Raw genomic sequence first — 20,766 nt, forward strand, 5'->3', positions numbered from 1 at the left:
CAGGGTCGAGCCTGTGACGTTCGCCCCCATTTCCAGAAAGCATGGATGGGGCTGGCCCTGGCCTCGCTGACAAACGCAGAATTCAGGAGACATTAGTAGTGATGTGGACGAAAGCCAGGCCACAGCGGCCTCGCTGGAAAAGAGAAACTTGAACGTTTTGGCGTGAGATTCTGCAGGGTCCAGGAGAAAGTTGAAGACATGGAAATTCTAATTAACACACACAGGGCTGGTTTTGCTCAAGGATCTGCAGGCTGTCATGTCGCAGGAGGCCCGCAAACACGCTCGCCGGAGACGTGCTCACGGTCACCTGTGGGGCCCCGCAGCACCCCAGCCTCAGCACGGCCTTCCCTCTGCCTTTCTCCCCTCCCAGGGCCATCTCGGTGTGCAGGGTGTCCCCCGAGGCTCCCCATCCAAGGTGCCACGACTGCGGACATGGAGGGGGCCAGGGACCAACCCTTCCTGAGGGACCCTTCAGGGAAACCACGGACTGGGTGCTCACGGCGGGCCAGGCCTCCCACACTGTCTGTCCTGGGTATCCACAAGGGAGCAGATGTGGATTCCAGGCCAGCATGGTGGAGGGACTTCCCGCAATGGCTGCTGGGAGAAGGGCACCCAAGCCTGACCTCAGAGCCACAGGGCCTCAGGCCCAGGCCAGATCTGACCCAGCTGCCCCCGGCCCTGGTCAGCACCGAGACGCCTGAAATCCTGCCTGTTTCTCCTCCCCGGTCGGGCTGGGGGCTGCTGTCTGCTTTGGCAAGGGCAGCAGTTCTGGGGCTTCTCTGGCCTGGGCTTCAGGGTTCAGGGGTGCTGGGCGGGGAGAGGCCGAGAGGGGCTGGCTGCACAGACCCTGCTCCCCAGGAACCTAGGGCTGGGCAGGGAAACGGACGCCCCAGAAGTCCCTGGCCCCACACTGACCGCCCTGGGGGCTGGTGCAGAGGGCCTCGTGGGCGGGAGGGGGACGTGGCTGTGTGGCCCACCAGCCCCTGGGCCTCTCTGAGGCCAGCATGGCTGAGCAGACGTTGGAAGGAAGAGTAGGAATCTGACGGCAGCACGTGAGTGGTGAGCGTGTTCTGGACGGGGACTCCATGTACAAAGCACAGGGACACACATTGGTGGCTGTCCCCTCCCACAGTCCTGTCTGTGACCCTCGGTGGGCAGAAGCCTAGGGAACTCGCCCTGCTGCTGTTGGGGTGCAGGGCTCCCCTCCTCTCATGGAACTGGGCAGGGAGCTCCCGCAGTCCCCCCACTGTGTCCTGCATGCCCCAGCTCTACCTTACGCTGCCCCTTGGCGGCGCAGCAGCAAGGCTTTGAGTGAGGACGTAGGTGTGGGCGCTGGGGCAGTCGGGCCCCTTTTGGCCAGACCCGGAAGAACATCTGCTTGAAAAGCGTGTGCACGCCCTGGGGCTGCATGGGGGGCACTGGGGCGTGCCTGCGGTACTGGGGTGGCTAAAGCAACTCTGTCCCCAACTCACTGACCCAGCTCCTGCCCACAGGCAACTCCCTAGTTCGCACCAGCCTTGTTCGCTGAGCCCCGGGCCCCCGCCCCTCCACGCCGATGGCCAATGGGCCCGGGAAGAGAAGCTTCTCCCAGCCCCAGGGACCTTCCCGTAATCAAGGCTGCAGTGACCTCACCTCCCTGGGGCCCTTCGGGCGGGGAGAGCTTGAGATGGAAACAAAATGTGTCTTTATTTATGCTTTTAATTTGGATTCTGGAACTGGCCCAACGTGGTAATACATTTAACATCAGTAAAATGCTGAAGAAAAATGGATCTGTTTTTCAGTAACTGCCTCCCACCCACTCTGCCCCCTGTGAGACCCCCGTGCACATCCCGGGTCCTCGCACACACATTGGGGCCTGCGCCGCTCTGCCCCGTGCGGCGTGCCCATGGCACGAGCCGTGTGCTCTCCTGGGCAGCTGGAGCCCGCACAGAAGGGCATTTTCCCCAGGCGGGCCGTGGCCCCAGGGCGCCCTGCCTGCAGGCTGTCGCAGCCCTGAGTGAACAGGGTGCCCACTGCTGCCGCCGCCTCCTCCGGCCGTGGTGGTGCAGAGCCTCTGCCTGGCCTGCAGCACCGGGGCACCTAGGTTCTGAGGCCTCGACACCTCTTCTGCTATGCCGACACCCCGTTGCCATACACACACACCCGCACACCCTCAAGGCCAGTACCCCAACTACTAAGGACGAGGTGGCCCTCCACACAAACCTTGGTCTCCCCGCTGGCAGTCGCCCCTGCAGACCTGTGCCCAGCACCGCCCCCAGGCTCCACCCTGTCTCCCCAGCTGGCTCACATTCAGCCACCGTTTCTGGACAGGTCGGCACCATGGAAACCCTTTGCGGGGTCTAGGTCAGCGGCCCGGCTGGGTGAGGATGGGGGTCTTGGGTCCGCCTGCGCCCGCCCAGCGCTGGAGGTGACATGAAACACCCCTTCCTACCACCAAACGGCCCCACTGTGGGACTGCCAGCCTGAGAAGGCCCACAGTAGGCTCTCTCCGTGCTGATGCACCATGTCTATTGCAACCAGAGAGCTTGGGCTGTTCAGGTCCGATGGCCTCTGTTTCAGAGGAGGGAAGATAAGAAACGGCTCAGCGCTCCAACATTGCAGCGATACTGGCTTGGGCTGCCTGCCTCCTGGGGGCTTGGTGTGTGCTGATGCCAGAACAGACAGCCCTTGCCTGAGAGGGGGCAACGGCAGGGCAGCTGTGGGCCACCTTGGTCCCCAGCCTTTCAGCACCCTCACTCTGAGCCTCCCTGTGAGCCTCCTTGCTGGGCCCCCGGAGCTGGCAACGCCTTACTGGCCAGCTCAATGGATGCTGGGTGGACAGCTCTGTCCTCTTATGGTGCAACTCCTATGTGCGGTCCAGGGGCCGGGCCGCGGCTGAGGAAGCGGCAGAATGCCAACAGGGCGAGAAGGGGCGGGTGAGCGGCACAGCGAGTCCTGGGTGGGGTCTGCCTGCACGAGCGTCGTGGTTCCCAGCAGGCTCTTGGCTGCCGGCTCTCTGAGCAGGCACTGCCACCTGTGTCACGCACACTCTAGGCACAAAACTAACTTCTGCCTCTTTGGGGTCTCTTGCGCGCCAGGCTTTGAACAGGCCTAAGTGAAGCTGTTCTGCCTTTGGGCTCCAGCCGGTGCCTGCCCAGCCCGCCTGGCTCACGCTGCTGCCCGGACCTCTGCTCTCACCCATGTATCATGCCAGCCCATTTATCAGGTCGTCTCCAGGTGGGCCCCTAGGTTAGAGCCCCATTCCCAGGGATGGCCCGAAAGCGCACCCCACAGCGCCGGGTCCACGAGGATGAGTCACCGTGCTTCCCGGTGACCTGGACGGCACTCACTGCGCCTGTGAACACGTGCTCTGCTCCCTGCCAACTTCCCTGGAAGCCTGGGGGGCCTGGAGAGATGGCCGGCGGGTCCTGTCTGCTCACAGTACCACCCTGAGACAGCCACATCCTTCTCCCATTCTGACTACCGCCTCTGCCAGTCCTCCGGTGACGTGAGCAGCCAGGAAGCCCTGCGAGTCGGGTCCCCGCTTCCTCCTGTCACCTGCGCAGCTCAGGTGGCGTGTGGCCAGCGGCAAAGGCAGCAAGCCTCGGGCCTCCCACCGTTGGGCACACTTCAGGACAACCTTGGACCCCTGGAGAGCAGAGAACAGCACGCTGCGAACTGTCCGCAGACAGGAGGCAGTGCCAACAAGCGCCTGAGTGTACCACTCACACATGTGACGCAAGGCTACTCCAGGGGAATCCCCAGTGGGCGGTGGCCACAGCGGGCCGGAGTGCCCCACTGACCCCACCACAGGCTGTCACCGCTGCGTGCCCTGGCTGGGAGTACTGAGTCACACGTCGCAAGGGAACCACACCACGCCGGGCCCTGGGGATCAGCCTGGCAGTGCCGTGACGGCGGGGGAGAACGGGCATGTGTCCCAGGCCAGCTGTGCCTCCGGGTAGGGAAGGCATGGAAAATCAGCCATTTCCTCCACCTGAAGGAGATGAGAACAGGCACGGCAACTGGCAGGCGGCACTCAGCATCTGCCCGTGGCTTTGGCCAGGGTTCCATGGGGAACGCTCAGAAACAAAGTCGTCTCTTTTTGGGGGAGTGAAGGAGAGGGCTAGGGGAGGGGAAAACAATCTTTTCAGACGCTCAAAGCACGAAAACAAGTGGAAAATGATCAGTCTGGTTTTCCATACGTGAAAACAAGAGGATCGTATTCTCAGACTCGGCGGGAAATGCCCCCCTCCTGCCTGGTGCCTGGGCACCGGCCCGCCCCAGCAGCCCGTGGCCCCAGGTGGCTGGGGGCAGGCGGCGAGTGACGGCCTGGGAGAGGCCCTGAGACCTGGCCCGGCACCGAGGCGGCCCCTTTGGGCCCCATGCCCCTCCAGCCCATCATCGGAGGGCAAGTGGGCACTCACTGTGACACGTGGGTGATGGGGGCCAGCAGCGTCTCCCCTTCCAGGTCCAGGTCCTCGGCAAAGCTGTTGGTTCTCATGAAATGGGCTGTGCTCACTTCCAGGAGTGTTGGGCTCTTCTTCACTGTGGGGGGAAGTTTGTGGGGGGCATGTTGAGCCTTAGAAAGTCTGATGGAAAGGGGACCCAGGGCCGCAACCTGCCACCCGGCCATGGGACAGACTTCACATCCTGAGCCCTCCCGCACACAAGATCCCCTCTGGGCTGGGAGTGGAGACCATGGATCTAGGGGGTTCAGATGGCCCCCATGTGCCTGAGGCTTCAATGGCCCAGGAGCAGTTGAGGGCCAGTGACACCTCTTCAGAGTGAGGACTGGGCCCCAACTGACTCGGGCGTCTAGGCCTCTTCCCTGATTCCTGATTCCCAGGAATCAAACATCGACAGGCAGGGCCTACGAGGAAGCACTGACCCCGCCACCGGGCTGGCACTGACATGAGTGCAGATGGGGGGCTCGTGACGCATCAGCGGAGACACATGGTGGCCGGACTCCTGCCCGCACAGAATCGAAAGGCCAGGAGGAAGGGGCAGTTGCAAAGCTCCTGGCCTCCCGCACAGGCCACCATGTCACATCGCCACCCACACCCTGAGGGCGGACCAGGAAGCCCCCCAACAAGCTGCGTTCACATTCGGATCCCCGGGCCTACCCTCGGCAGCCTGACACAGGCACTCAGGGCCGACGGGAATACGTATCAGTCCTGATTTTCAACCTGGACATATTTTGCTCTTCATCTGAAGTTACCATTGTAAAAGAATTAAATACTCGTGAAAAGTAAACCAAGGTTCGCGAAGGCCCTCCTCCCCCCAGGTCGGCTGTGTTCGCCACCCGTGGATTCCACCTCATCCTTCTCTGCTCAGCACAGCAGCGACACCAGGTGACACTCGCTTTTGTACACGCGTGACGACTGTGTTCCCGTCGCTCAGTGCACCTCATTTTTCTACAGGTGTGTAGACGGCGGCCCTGCGTCGTAACAGTCTGCAGTTTCAGTCTGCAAGTTACCTCAACCGTTCCATGCCTGGTGGATGTTCAGGCTCTGTTAGCTTCAAACCACCTGCTTAAGACAGGGATGCACCACCCATCTGTATGCAAACCGGAGGCACGGGGCCAGGGGATGGGGTGCTGCCTGGGGCGTCTTAATGTATGCTGCTGGGTGGTTTTCCCAAGAAGTTGGGGCAACTCAGACCCCAGCAGCACTGTGGGAACGGCGAGCTTCCCCAGCCGGCTGCGGGCGGCCTCCGCAGCGCCCGCCAAGCGTGGATGAGGACGGGTGCCACTTTTCCTTCCACGCTGAAGGCCTTTTGTGGGTCTTGTTTGGATTTCCTCTTGCGGAATTGGCTGTTCGTATCCTTTGCTCAGTTTTGCTCGTCAATTTGTAGGAATTTTTTTATATATTCGAGGCATTAACCCTTGGTTGTGTGAGGCACAAACATCTCCCCCAGTCTACTTTTGGTGTTTTTAACCTTTACTGTGGTTGTTTTTAATCACAGGAAACATTTGATGTTTTTAAAGTGGTACACCTATCTTTTGCTTTTGAAAAGGGAAGGTTTTTCCCACCCCAAAGTAGTTAGCTGTCTCCTGATTCTATTTGTAATATAAATGTATGGATGTGTGTGTGTGTATAAATTTTAATACATTTAGCATTTATACCTAACATTGTGGGAGATCAACAATCAGAAAACGAAAACGTGAAAGGTATTATATACAAACTTAGGAGAAAGAAAAACTGGAATAAAACACAAAAGTATACAATTTCTTGAAGGAAACATAGGAGAAAATCTCTGGACGTTGGCTTTGGCAATGAGGTTTGAACTACAACACCAAAAGCTCAATCTGTGAGGGAAAATGAATTGAAAAATTGGACTTTATCGAAATTAAAAGCATATTCTCTGCAAAAGACACTGCGAGGGAAATGAAGAGACAAGCCGCAGACTTGGAGGAAAAGTCTGTATGTCATCTATCTGGTCAACAACTTGTATCCAGAATATAGAAAGAACTCCTGCAACTTGACAAGAAAGCGAACAACCTGGTTATAAAAAATGGATTACAGATAAGCACGTGAGGAGGGGCTCCCAGCCAACCGCACTAATTACTGGGGAAATGCAAATTAAATCCACAACCAGCTGCCACCACACCCTTCTTAGAATGGCTAAAACTTCTCAGTGGTGTCAATTTTGGATGTTTGCGGGGAGAAGGTAGAGCCTTACTCCTCACCTTACATTAAAAGACAAGAAAAGGAAGCAAACAAAAAACACCCCGAACCCTGGTAATAATACCAAGTGTTCACGAGGGTGAGGAGCCATTGGAACACTCAGGTGCCGCTGTGGGGATGCAGGCTGGTGCTGCCACATTGGAAAAGGGCTGGGAGGGTCCTTGTGAAGTTAAACAGACACTTACCATGTGACCCAGAGGTCCCTCTCAGATATTTACCCAAGTGAATGGAAAATGGATGCTCACAAAAGCCTGTACAGAAGTGGGTATAGCACTTTTTCTCTCAATTGCCAAAACCTGGAAACAACCAAGATGTCCTTTGGTAGGTGATGGACAAACGGGCACATCCTGACACTGGAGTACCACCCAGCAATCAAAAGAAATGAACTAATCGTTCACGTGGCAACATGGGGGAATCTCAAATGCATTTTGCTAAGCAGTGAAGGAAGCCAGATGCAAAAGGCTACATATTATATGATTCCATTTATATGACATTCTGGAAAAGGCAAAACTACAGGGACATAAAACAGATCAATGGCTGCTAGTGTTTAGGGGAGGGGGAGTACTTGACTTCAAAAGGGTCACACGAGGGAATTTTTAGGGCTACGGAACTTCTCTGTGGTGCGGTGGGGGTGGGTGCATAACTGCAGGCATTTGTCAAAACCCACAGAACTACCCCTCCAAGAGGGAATTTGACTGTATGCAAACTCAAAAGAAATCAGCCAGCCAGTTGGAGGATCCTTGGATGGAAAGCAAATGGTGCGCCGTGAATTCTGTGTGATGAACGTACAACATGGCACCAAAGGAAAGGGCAAGAGGAATGGGCGACGAAGCCGTGGGAAACCATCCTTTGACCGGATACAATATGGCTGAAGTGAAAACCAAAACCTCAGAAACACAGTGTTCTGGTTGGTAAGTTTGTTGTTCATACCAGTGCTCATGTAGATTTGGGTCAAACAAGTAAATAAATTCTAAATAATGGAAGCTGGCTTTCTCGCTGTCAGGGAAAAAAGGAAAAAGTGGTGTGTAGGGGTGTGTGAATGAACCCTGTGGTCAGAAATATCAGCATGAACTAGTTTAGCTTAGTAGAAACACAGAAGCAGATAAAGATGTGTGCATACTTAGGTTGTGTGCAAACACAGATCTCCCGGCTGTGTCTTCTGAGTGGCCCCAGAAGCAGTGACACCCCTGAAGCAACGAGCACTCACAGTGCCCAGGCCCTGGTGTCTAAAGACCGTTCACTCCCCAGCTATAGGAACCAGGGCTATGGCCGCACGGCGGCTCTAGGGCTGGAGCAGGGGAAATGCAAGATGTCTAGTGCTAGAAAGGGAGCAAATCCTCAAAAGTAAATAAGTGAAAAGAATAGGGGTGTAACGAATGGACCCCGGAACTAACCCCAAAGAACTCAATCGACTGGCCAAAGCTGGAACAACCTGAGCCACAAAGTAACAATAGTCTTGCACTCCAGCTCAAAAAATAAACATCCCCGAGTCCATACGAGCTACATTAAATAAATATTGGAGGAGAGGGTCGACTCTTCCTTACAGAAGAATTCTAAAAAATGTAGAAAGAATGAGGAAAATAGAAAAAGCACCATTAAAACACCACGTTGATGTCTGCTGCAGGAAAAACCCACAGATGAACACTGAAATTAGTAGGTGACACTTGAAGGAGCAACTTCAAAGCGTCCCCCTTCAGATTTTATGCATCGCTGTGGTGGTTTTGACACATGTCCCCCAATTCTTCCATATGCTTTTCTGAAGGAGGTCAGCCCAAGGCCCCCCAAGCGTGGGCTGGACTCAGGGATTTGGGTCTCATTAGACTGTGGGGAAGGAAAAACTCTGGCTTGACGGTGAAGGAACCCGGCTGACACCACCTTAACCAGGTGAGTCAGGTGAAGTGAGTCCAGGTGAATACCACCATTGACAAGCCATGTTGACATCATGTACCGAGACATGATGCGCTCGCTGAGAAAAGCACCTCTCCTCTCTTCTGTGGCATTCTTTCCACAAACCCACAATGCCAGGCTAACCCTGAGAGGGTATCAGACCCACGCGGAGGGACGCTGACACCCGACTAGTATTTCTCAAAAGGGTCAAGATCAGGAGAAGCAAGGAGGGACCAGGCCGCTGCCACAGAGCAGAGGCCAAGGAGACCTGCTAACTGAATGTAATGACGGGTCCTGGAGCAGGAAAGGGACGTTCGATGTTAAACTGGGGAAATCCACACAAATTAACTAAACTGCTTTAACTAACCGTGTTGTTGCAATGTTCTTAGCTTTGGTCATTGTACCACTGTTATATAAGAGGCTGACATTGGAGAAGCTGGTGAAAAGTGATTGGGAGAGTTGCCTATTCTGTAAATCAAAATTATTTCAAAGGAAAGAGTGAAAAACCTGTGTACAATGATACAAAAAAGTCTAGTATCTAATGGAGGATATACAAGAACCTGAAGGAGAAATGATAAAGAAGAGACATTCAAGAAGACATAATTAAATGGAGAAATACACCTGTGTTTGATTGACTAGAAGCCTCAGTGGTGAATTCACTCTCTCCAAATCTTAGTACAAATCCCAAGGGTTGTGTGTTGGAACCTCGGCAAGCGTGAAGTTGACCCAGAAGTGCAAAAGGACACGAGTCAGCAACATGGCTGAATTACAGGGCAACAGACTTGCTCTTCTGGGCGTCACTACTGCTTATGAAGTCGTGGTCATGGAGATGGTGCGGTGCTGACACAGACCGGAGGCCACGGGGACAGGGCTGAGTGTCCAGAGAGACCCCACACGTGGACGCTGGCTGTGTATCAGAGGTGGCCTGCGCATGGTGGACACGTGATGTGCGGGGACCGCTGGCTGTCCTCTTGGGGAAGCGCTAGAATGTACCCTTCCCTCACACCACACACCGCACACTTCTCGGCACTCCAGGTGACCGAAGACTAATGAAGAAAAGCCAGACTCAAACACCTTCCCAACTGAATCTAGAATGTCTTCATGACTGCGGGGTCTGAAGGATTTTCTGAAACGTAAGGAGCCGTGACTGTAAAGGACAGATGGATTAACTTGACTACATTAAAATGGAGACTAAGTCACCAAGGACACCCTGAGGCGTGACGACAACCGCACAGAGCTAGTATCCACCAAATGTAAAGAACTCGTCCGGAGCAATAAGAAAATACTAAAGCGCTCAGGGAGAGCTGGGCAGCAGACAGACACGCAGATCACAGGGGAGGCACCCTGGTGGCGGGCGGACATGTGGGAAGGTGTTGTGCCTGACCAGCAATCAGAGATGTAAATAAACTCTGGGAGCTCGCAGCCCGTGGGGGCGAGGGGCAGTCTTCCAGCAGGAAACCGCACAGACATGACTGAGTCACACCCGGGAGAAGGGCTCGGAGCGAGGGCTCTCTGCCCGTGACACTGTCGGGGAGCGCAGGGAAGTGACAGGTAAGCCCTGAGGAATGCGTGCACATGCAGAGGCTCACAGGTCTGGGGCCTGGCGGGAGCATTTCCCGCCCCCATTGGAGACATTCGGGGCTGAGATTCAAGTTCCCTGGGTTATATTATACAGTTGTCAAGTGACAGAGCTAAAATCTCGTCCAGGATTCAAATGTTCTTTCAAAAAAAAAAAAAAGGAAGGAAAAAGAACACAAATACATATTTTTATGTCTGCATCACTTGTATACAGATGGAAGGAACGGCGGAGGGGTGACTGGAAAGTGGGGCTGCCTCCCAAACCCCCGACATGACAAGTGCCATCTCTAGCGCCCGCCCGCGGGCCAACGGGGAGCCACCTGACAAAGGCCCAGCCTGCTGCTTTAGGAGATTAAACTGCGCATAGCAGCGGTTCCCGGTGCGGGTGGGGCCTGCACCTGCCACAGAAGAATGCGTGTGGCTGGGTTTAATCCTGGGAACGGCACATGGGCCCCCAGTGAGGGGCAGAGAGGGGTGCTACAGGGTCGTTTTCTCAAGTCACCAGGAAAAGTGTGCCCTGCTGTGGGGTCTGCCTTCGCCACCACCACAGGCAGTGCCCAGGGCTGCAGCCCCCTTCCATTCCCCGCCAGTGGTCACAGCCGGGTCAGATGGCTGTGAGAAGGTGCCAGGAGCACCCAGGTGGAGATTCAGGTCCTTGGTAGACACAGTGGCAGGCTGCCCCTTTCAGGCAAGGGCTTGGGGGGCAACTGCTGTGTCCCGAGAGACCCAGCTTTCACCCCCACCTCTAAGGAGCCTACGGGTGTTTCATAAGGATGTGAAAAGACAGCCATGGTCTGGAAGCTGCAGAGCAGGCCGGGCCCGAGGCAGGCTCCACCGGTCAGCTCATTTTGACACCAGGCCCCGAGGAGGGCACCAGAGCCATGGCAGGGGGCAGTCCAGAGTGCTGGAGCTCCGGAAGCAGAGAGCACTGCATCCTGGCGACAGCGAAGTCACACTTTCGTGAGACAGTCCCAGTTTTCGATGCTTTCATTTGCTGGCTGCCTTTCTCTTGTCAAGGCCAGAATCTGGGCCTAAGCAATTTTGTTTTCTAGGAAAATGGGAGGTCTGGGATGGCGAACGCAGCCTCTGGCGTGGCGACGAACACAGCTGGTGACGCCGGCTGCCAAGTCTCACCCACTCTCCAGAGAGCAGGGACCAAACAGCACATCGTCTGCCTTTCCAGGCAGCAGCCCTGCTCCCAGAGTCATTTTAATTTTCTTAAAAAAAAAAAAGGGCACGGAAAAAAGACTAGAAGGAAATAGATGAAAATGGTAACCATGTTTATCTTTGGGCGAAGAGAATGGGTGATGTTCGTGTCCTTATTGTGTCTGTGTTTTCTGTCTCGTGTGATTCTTTCCCGGGTCATGGAACACTATTGGTGCAAGTCCCCGGTCTGCCTCGCCCGCCACCCCTCGGCCCTGTACAGCTCGTCCTGGAGTTACCAGAGGGTGTCAGAGCCTCCATTTCCCCTCCACCTGTCCTGGAACTGCCCACATGGCGGCACAGAGCCCTGTCCTGCCACAGACGTCCCCAAGCCTTCCGCTCCCTCCGGCTCCCCATCCAGCTCCTGCCCGCTCTGGTCCCTCCCTCTCCCTGTGAGGTCAGCTTATCCCCAGGGCCGGGACACCCTTGGCTCCCCAGACGTGACTTCATTTGTGTCACAGGAGCCCTGTGCGGTGGCAGCTTTGATTCCCATTTCTAGATGAGCAAACGTGTTCGGAAAGGCTGAAAATGGCTCCCTGGGCCACAAGGAGCAGTAGCACGTTGACCTCGCTGCAAGGCCCCAGCCCCGCCCTGCCGTCCCCTGTCCCCAGCCCCGCCCTGCCGTCCCCCTGTCCCCCAGCCCCGCCCTGCCTGGGCTCTTTCTGGGAACTTCACCCGGCCCGCTCCCTCATGACTGATGAAAATCCTGCCTAAGCTGACAGGTACCCTCCACAGAGCTCTCCAGGCTCCAAGACGGCCACCCCTGGGTGGGCGCTGGCCTTACGTATGCTGGTTCCTTGGCATGGGGCCTCGCCCCCCACCCCCACGTCCCTGCAGTCCAGCCTGCCCCACGGGGATACGCAGAAGCTGGCCCCGTCCTTCCCAAGTCAGAGCCCCTGCCCGGCCTCCAGGAAGTCCACCCCTCCTGGCAGATTCGCTAAAGCCTGCAGATCCTGCACCGTGACCGGGAGCCCCTCCCCAGGGCATCCGGACAGCTGCAGGCAGGCCCTGCGTGACATTGCTGAGCTGCGGCCCGGGGCCTGTGCCAGCTGCCCGTGCCCGCTCACAGACCCTGAGCCAGCACGGCCACGCCGCCACCTGTGTCTCCACTCAGAGGCGAGAAGTAAGGGACATAGACAGAAAGTGTAAAAGCGATTCCCACAACAGCTGCCAGGAATGGGGCGAGGAGTGGAGCGAGAATGTGTATTTGCAGCTGGCACCCAGTTCCGCTGAGGAAAATACCTTGCTTGAGTGAACACCTGTTGTTTTTGCCTGTCCAGCAGCCAGGCCCGGCTTCTGGGAACAACTCGAGTCTTACTTCGGGGCTGCTCCTCTCCCCGCTCCCAGGCTGTAGGCTCCAGGTGCCCACGGCTGTCCCCAGAGAGGGCCGGTGACCCAGCCTTGGCTTTCAGAGGCTCTGAGGAGGGCGCGTACCCTGGCTGGGACGTGGGCAGAAATGCAGAGCTGACAGCCATCTTGCCCCGACGGGAAAGTGGCTTCCTGAGGACACAGCCATCCCAGGAGCCAGCGGGGGGGAGAACGGGAGCCGGAGAGGGAACTAGGCGGGGGTGGGGGGAGCAAGCAGGCGAGGTCACCCCAGCCCCGGGTCCAGCTGTGTCTGGAACAGCTGGGTCCAGATGTGTGAGCCAACTAAATATCCCTTTTGTGCTTCAGCTAGTTTGAGTTGGGTCCCATCATTTGTTACCAAGAGAGTCCTCAGGAATGTGTGTGACCAACTTGGGGGTGAGGCATGAGACCGAGGGGATGGGTCTGGGGACTCAAGGTTCCAAAGAGCTGACCTTCCACCTCGCTGGCTACGCTCGGAGGGGCACAGTGCACAGGGGCCAAAGCTGGCCGCAAAGGTGCGCATCCGCCACGGCCCAGGGAGCTCTTGGGAAGGGGCCCCCAAAGCTGATGGCTGGCTTTGTCTGCAAAGCTGCCCTGTCTCCCCACCCTTCCACGAGGCCCTCTCCCCCAAACTGTGGGACATGCCTGGCCGCACGTCCAGTCCAGGGTGTGCACAACAGATGTGGCAGTCAGAGGTGACCTTGGAATCTTGGGAGGACACTAGGCTGTCCGCACCCCCGGAGATAAGGGCAGCAAGGACCCTCACCCCCAGCGCCGCCCATCCCAACAGGGTTTGCAGGCTTCTGCACACGGGTTGGAACGAGAGTGGCTCTGTGGGCCCACGGGTGGGGTCCACATAGCGGGGGCGCTGGGGGGACGAGGAGCGCCAGCCAGGACGGGGTCAGCTCTGAGCGAGCACAGGAAATGGAAAGCGCAGCGCGGCCGCCCACGCGTGTCGGGCGACCCTCGGGGTCTCTGCTCCAGGAAGTCACTGTCCAGGTCTCCCAAGACCCAGTTGCAGGGGACGGTTGGTTCCCGGCAGCCAGAGCAGCCCCAGGAAACGTTAACATACAGCGGAATCTGGGTTAAGCGCGGTCTTCTCCAAGAGCTGAGCTCACAGGACATTCCCAAGAAACCTCTGGAGAGGTGGGGAGGAAAGTTTCTGGAGGTCTTTGGATGAAGAAAACAAAAAAAGTGGCCTTGATTTTCAAGGCGAAATTACAGAGGAAGAAAAAAATGTTTTTAATCTAATTAAGAGTGATCTTTTCACCTTCATCACAACACCGCGGAAACGTGCCAGTTCTGAACTTCACACAATAATCAAAGCAATTAGTGAGGGAAGGCCCTGGACGCCGGTGCAGATGTTCTCAGAATGTTTAATGGGGAAATGAGTTGCAGGCCTGGCTCTCAGCATCCGGCTCCAGGCCCTGGCTACCAAACCCAGACATCTGCTTGGGCCCCACCCCCAGGCCCCGAGGGCGCGGGCTTGAGAAACACAGGTCCCTTCCCAGGCTGCCTCCCAGCCAGGCCAGATCCGGGGCTGAGAGGCTCCCCATGGCTCCCCAGGCCGGAGCCTGGACACAGTCAGAGCCACCCCAGAGCTGGGGGGAGGCTTAACGTCAAAATTATGTTAACAACCGATGTCAAAAATAATCAAGTCAGCCCAGCCCTGCTGGCTGCAGGAGTGCTGGAAGGCAGGAGAGGGCAAGGGGCCCTGAGGGGCTCTCAGCTCTGAACCCCCCCCCACACACACACACCCAGTTCGCACAAACGCTGCTTCATGAAAAGACCTGGTGGCATCTGTCCAGTGTGTCCATAGGCCCACTTCTAATCCTGTTCGCGGGTCGAACGTGAGGAACGTACAATAATCAGAGAAAACATGGAGAAATAAGCATGGTGCTTGCTGAGGAAGTGGCGTGTTCCACCCAGCGGAGGGGCGCATGGCTGATGGTGCCTGGCTGTGGGAGCGGCTGGGTCCTGGGCGGCCAGGCAGCTCAGAGGCCCTGCTATATGGCTGGGACCAGGGACGCAGGTAAAGAACACGCTGTCCCTGCTGTCAGGGAGGGCCCCACGGGCCCCACGCAGGCACCCTCATCACTCACGCTCCACACAGGCCGAAAGCTTAGTGCAAACCTGCCGCGTGCTTTCCTGAGCGCTGTCTCTGGCCTGGGGGCCTGCTCAGCCACACGGGGCAGGCCAGGAGTGACCACAGTGACTCCCCTGGGGGGCAGCCCTTGGCAGGGCCAGACAAGTACCCTCGCTCCCTTAGCAGCTCGTGGGGCAACTCTGAGGTGCGCTCTGCGAGGCTGTCCAGCTGCCTCCATGGAGCACTTCCCCAGTAAGTGACCTGCACCGGGATTTCATGTTGGTCTCTGTACCCATGAGACCGGCCCAAGACAGTGTGCCAGGAAGCCATGGGGGTATTTTAAGGAGGCGAGCGGCAAGGTCCACTTTATTTAAAGACCTGGTCTCAGGCAGCCGCAGGAAGAAGGGTGGGGGTGGGGGGAAGGCAAGGATGGAAACCGAGACCAGCGAAGAGGGGAGGGCAACACCCAGGCAGAGAAATGGCGGTGGCCTTACCCAGGGAGGTGGGAGGTGGCTGGAGTCCAGGCAAGGAGCAAACAATGTCCAGGAAGCTGACAAGACCTGCTGACGGGCTGCACAGAGGCCCTGAGAAAGGGGCACGCTTTGAAAAGCCTTGCTGCCGGCCTTAGAGAGCAGCGGCACACTGCGCCCCTCCCCTCCAGTTCCAAGTCCCCCCACTTACCCTCCCCGAAAGCATACAACCAACAAGGAATACAAATAAAACAACTCGCCACTCACACCTTCCCCAGCAATGACAGATGGAGCACCGTGGATTTCAAACTACCTGCACGGGGACAAGGCAGCCAGGTTCCAACCGTGCGACAGCCGCCTGCCCAGCGCCGCCCACCCCCGGATGCAGTCAGGAGGTGAGCTTAGGATACTCGGTCAAAAAACATGAGGACAGTGAGTGACGTCAGTTAAAATGGAGGGACAGGTACCTCCCAGGACCTTTCCCTCCACGGAAACACTGAAAAATCAAGGAAAACCTGTCAGAACCCACTTTGTCAGAACTCGAGAAAGCAGTGAAAAGGTTTACAGCAACCCATGAACACCAAACCAAGAAACAGACAGCTTAGAGATGGCAGTAAATCTTTCATTTTGCTTGCCCTTGTAACACTGCTTTCTCCGGCTTCGGGCAGTCTGGAGGGTGGCAGCCACATTTCCAGTGTGGGACCCTGGCCCCTCCCTGGTTCTGGTTTTGGAAATATCCTATTTCCAAAGAGCTGTGCCTGTGCTGTGTTGTCTGGGGGCTGCCTAAAGGAACGGACACGAGGTGGTTGCCTTTGTTTCCTCTAATAAGGAGCTCACCCGGACTGAAAAATGGTGGACATTCCTTGAAAATACTGTGAGGGGAGTCAAACAAATCACAGCCACCTGGGAAAAGATTCCAGTGGAGGCATAAAAGAGTACTGAAAGCATGGGAGGAAAAGCTGAGGAAAGCGTTTCTTTGGGAAATCAGGCCATTCAAAAGCACTTATGTATACTGAAGAACTGAGCGCGCCAGAAGAGGCCCCCGGCAGGATGCATGCTCAGAAAAGTCCTGAGAACATCACCTCTGGCTGACCTCTATGCCCACCTCAAACAGGAAGTGAAGGCTAAGGCAGATTTGTAAACAGAATGGCCAAATCTTGAAGGATTGCCCCAGCACAGAGCTGACCTGCAAAGATTGGAAGTTCTTTTACTGTTTTTCTCCCTGCCTCTCTGCCTTTCCCTTTTTACTGACTCCTGGTACTCAAGGAAATCTCTTGTCAAAACATCAGCTGAACACAAGCTAGGGGAACAGTGACTTCAGAGGCTCCAGCTCACAACAAGGAGAAACAAAATACTGAGATGGGGAAAGAATCTGAGATTTAGAGTGATTACATTTAATATCCAAAACATAATTTTTCAACAAAAAATTATGAAGCGTGTAAAGAAAATAAGAAAGTATGACCCATTCACAGAAGAAATGAACAGAAACTGTCCTTGAGGAAGTACAGACATTGAACTTACTAGACAAAGACTTTAACTTCCTCAAATATACTCAAAGAATTAAAGGAAATCAGATGAAGAGCTAAAAGAAATCAGAACAAATGTATGAGAAAATAGAGAAAATCGATACATATATAGGAATTAGAAAAGGGAATTAAAAATTTTGGAACTGGAAAGTATAACTGAACCGAAAAACTCACTGGAGGGTCTCATTAATATAGTTAAATGGGCAGGGGAATCCATGAGCTTTAAGATAGGTCAACTGAAATTATCTAGTTTGAAGAGCAGAAAGAAAAAAGGATGAATGAAAAATGAACAGACCCTGAGGGACCTATGGGTTCCCATCAAGCCCACCGACATCCATATTGGGAACCCCAAAAGGAGAGATGAGACAGAAAGGGGCAGGAAGAATATGTGAAGAAACAATAGCTGACAATTTCCCAAATTTGATGAAAGACATGAATCTGTACCTCCAAGGAGCTCGGTGAACTCCAGGAAACACATCATAAGCAAACTGTTGAAAGACAGAATCGTGAAAGGGTGAGAGAACTGACATCATATACAGGGATACTCAGTAAGATGAACGTCCAGTTTCTCATCGGAAAGCGTGGAGACCAGAAGGGAGTGGGATGGAACTTTTAAAGTGCTAAAAGAGAAAAATAAGCTGAATCAAGAATCCTATGTTTAGTAAAATTACCTTTCAACAATGAAGGAGAAATTAAGACATTCCCAGATAAACAAAAGCTGAGGGAGTTCATTGCTAGCAAACCAGCCCCACAAAAACTGCTAAAGAGAGTCCTTCAGACTGAAATGAAAGGACACTAGAAAGTAACTCAAAGCCACACAAAGAAATAAAAGAACTCCAGGAAGAGCAACTACAGAGGCAAACAAAAGCCAGTATGATTGTATTCTTAGTTTGTAGCTCCTCTTTACTTCCTATAGACTTAGACATGCATCAAACGATGGTCATACATGTACGATATTGGCAACACAACATACAAAGATACAATTTGTGACAGTAACAACATGAGGGGGATGGAGCTGCATAGTAGCTGGCTTTTTGTATGCTAATGAAGCTAAACTGGTATAAGTTAAAACTCGATTTTTATAAATTTAGAATGTTACATGTAATTCTCATGGTGACCACTGAGAAAATACCTAAAAAATATACACAAAGGGACTGAGAAAAGAATCAGTATTATGCACTACCGAAAACATAAGGAATGCGGTAAAAGCAGAAATGAGGAACCAAAAAGGCACCAGACATACAGAAGACAAACAGCAAAATGGCAGAAGTCCCTCCTTTATCAGTAACTAAATGTAAATGAATCAAATTCTCCAATCAAAATACAGGCATTGGCAGAATGGATTTAAAAATTATCCAACTTATGTTATCTACAAGATACTCATTTTAGATCCAAAGACACAGATTGAAAGTGAAGGATGGGAAATAGCATTCTATGCAACTAGCAACCAACAGAGAGCTGGGAGCTATATTAATAGAAAAAGTAGACTTAACATTGTTACAGAAGACAAAGGACACTGTATATTGAGAAAAGGGTCAATTCACCAAGAAGATGTTATACATATACATATATACATAACAACAGCCCCAAAACACATGCAGGAAATATTGACAGAATTGGTGGGAGAAATAGACGGTTCTACAATAACACTTGGAGACTTCAACAGTCCACGCTCAGTAACGATTAGAACAACCAGATGAGATCAATAGGGAAACAGAAGACTTGAACAGCCCTATCAGTCAACGAGACCTAGCAGTGTATATGGAACCTCTGCCCAATGACAGCAGAACACACATTCTTATCCAACTGCATGGGGAATATTCTCCAGGACTGATCACATGTTAGGCCCCAAAGCCATCTCAGTCAAGTTTTAAAAATTCAAATCATACAAAATGTCTTCTCCAATCAAAATGGAATGAGGCTAGAAATCAATAAGAGAAGGAAAACTACAAAAATTACAAATATGTGGAAATTAACACTCTTTAAAAGCTAACCAGTCAAAGATGACTTCACAAGAGAAACCAGAAAATGTGTTGAGAATGAAAATGAATGAAAATAACACAACATACCGAAACTTACAGGATGCAGTGAAAGCAATGCTCAAAGAGAAAATTATAGCTATAAATTCCTACATAAAGAAGAAAGATTTCCAGTAACCTAACTTTACAGCTTAAGGAACTATAAAAGGAAAAGTAAACTACACCCAACTTAGTAGGAAGAAGGAAGTAGTAAACATGAGATTGGAGGGGTAAATAGAAGAGAAAAATGGAGAATCAACTGAACCAAAAATTGGTTATTTCTGAAAAGATCAACAAAATTGGCAAAACATTAGCTAGAATGGCTAAGAAAAAAAACCAGAGAATATGCAAATAAATAAACTCATAAATGAAAGTGGGGTCATTACAATTGACCTTACAGAAATAAAAAGAATTATAAGAGAATACTATGAACAACTACTCCAACAAATTAGACAACCTAGATGAAATGGGCAAATTCTTAGAAATTCATGAACTATAAAAAGCGATGTAAGAAAGAATAGAAATTCTGAACAGACTTATTAAGTAAAAGTTTGAATCAGTTATCAAAAACCCCCTAATGAAGAGAAGTCCAGCATCTGATGGCTTTGCTGGTGAATTATGCCAAACATTTCAAGAATCAATACCAGTCTGTAACAAAAAACAGAAGAGGGAATATTTTGCAACACATTCTATGAGGTCAGTATTACTCTGATGCCAAAGCCAGACAAATACAGCACCAGAAAAGAAAGCTAGATACCAATATCCCCTGTAAATGTAAAAACCCTCCAGAAAATACTACTTAACCAAATCCAGCAGCATATTAAAAGGATTATACACCGAGAGCGAGTGGGATTTATCTCAGGGATAAAAGGGTGGTTCAACATAAGAAAAATCAATGTGATATATCACATTCATAGAACCATCTTAATAGACACAGAAAAAGCATTTGACAAAATCCAATCTTTCAGCATAAACATACAAAATTAGGAAAAGAAGGGGACTTCTTCAACTTGATAAACAATATCTATGAAATACCCATAGCTGACATCATATTCAATGGTGAAAAGAAAGCGTTTTTTTCCCCTAAAGCAAGGATGCCCATTTTCACCACTGCTTTTCAACAATGTACTGGAAGTCTTAGCCATGGCAATTAGGCAAATAAATAAAAGCATCCAAATTGGAAAGGAAGAAATAAAACTATTTTTATTCACAGATGACATGATCCTATATATAGAAAATCTGAGAGAATCCACAAAAAAGCTACTGGAGCTAATAAACAAGTTCAGCAAAGTTGCAGGCACATGGTCAACACACACAAATCATTTGTGTTTCTACACACCAGCAATGAACAATCTGAGAAGGAAAAAAAATTTAATTCCATTTATAACAATGTCACAAAGAATAAAGTACTTAGGGATAAAACTAAGCAAGGAGGTGAAAGACTTTTATACTAGACACTACAAAACACAGCTGATAGAAATTAAAGACCTAAATAAATAGAATGATATCCTGTGCTCATGGATTGGAAAACTTAATATTATTAAGATGACAGTATTGCCCAGTGATCCACAGACTGAATGTAATCCCTCTCAAAATTCTAATGGCCTTTCTTGCAGAAATGGAAAAATTGATTCTAAAATGTTTGTGAAACCACAAGGGGATCTGAAGAGCTAAAACAATATTGACAAAGAACAAAGTTGGAAGACTCACACTTCCCAATTTCAAAACTTAGACAAAGCTCTACCAATCAAAACAATGTGTTGCTGGTATAAGGATAGACATATAGACCGATGGAATAAACTAGAGAACCTGTAAATAAACCCTCACATATATAGTCAATTGATTTTCAACAAGGATGCCAAGACCATTTGATGGGAAAACAATAGAATTTTCAATAAATAGTCATGGGACAATGGATAGCCACAGGCAAATGAAGGAAGATGACACAAACCTCACACCATATGTATAAAAATTACCTCAAAATGG

General features: G+C 52.2%; 1 protein-coding gene across 1 annotated transcript in view; it reads right to left on the bottom strand.

The window, feature by feature from the left end:
• Nucleotides 1–20,766, bottom strand: part of KCNQ1 (potassium voltage-gated channel subfamily Q member 1) — a 323,222-nt gene that overhangs the window by 164,734 nt on the left and 137,722 nt on the right. Inside the window, exon 12 of the mRNA XM_019667315.1 lies at nucleotides 4,404–4,524. Coding sequence (XP_019522860.1) covers nucleotides 4,404–4,524 — 121 coding nt within the window. The remainder of the gene's footprint in view (nucleotides 1–4,403; nucleotides 4,525–20,766) is intronic.

This window comes from Hipposideros armiger, unplaced genomic scaffold (genome assembly GCF_001890085.2).
Source record: "Hipposideros armiger isolate ML-2016 unplaced genomic scaffold, ASM189008v1 scaffold_494, whole genome shotgun sequence".
NCBI lineage: Eukaryota > Metazoa > Chordata > Mammalia > Chiroptera > Hipposideridae > Hipposideros > Hipposideros armiger.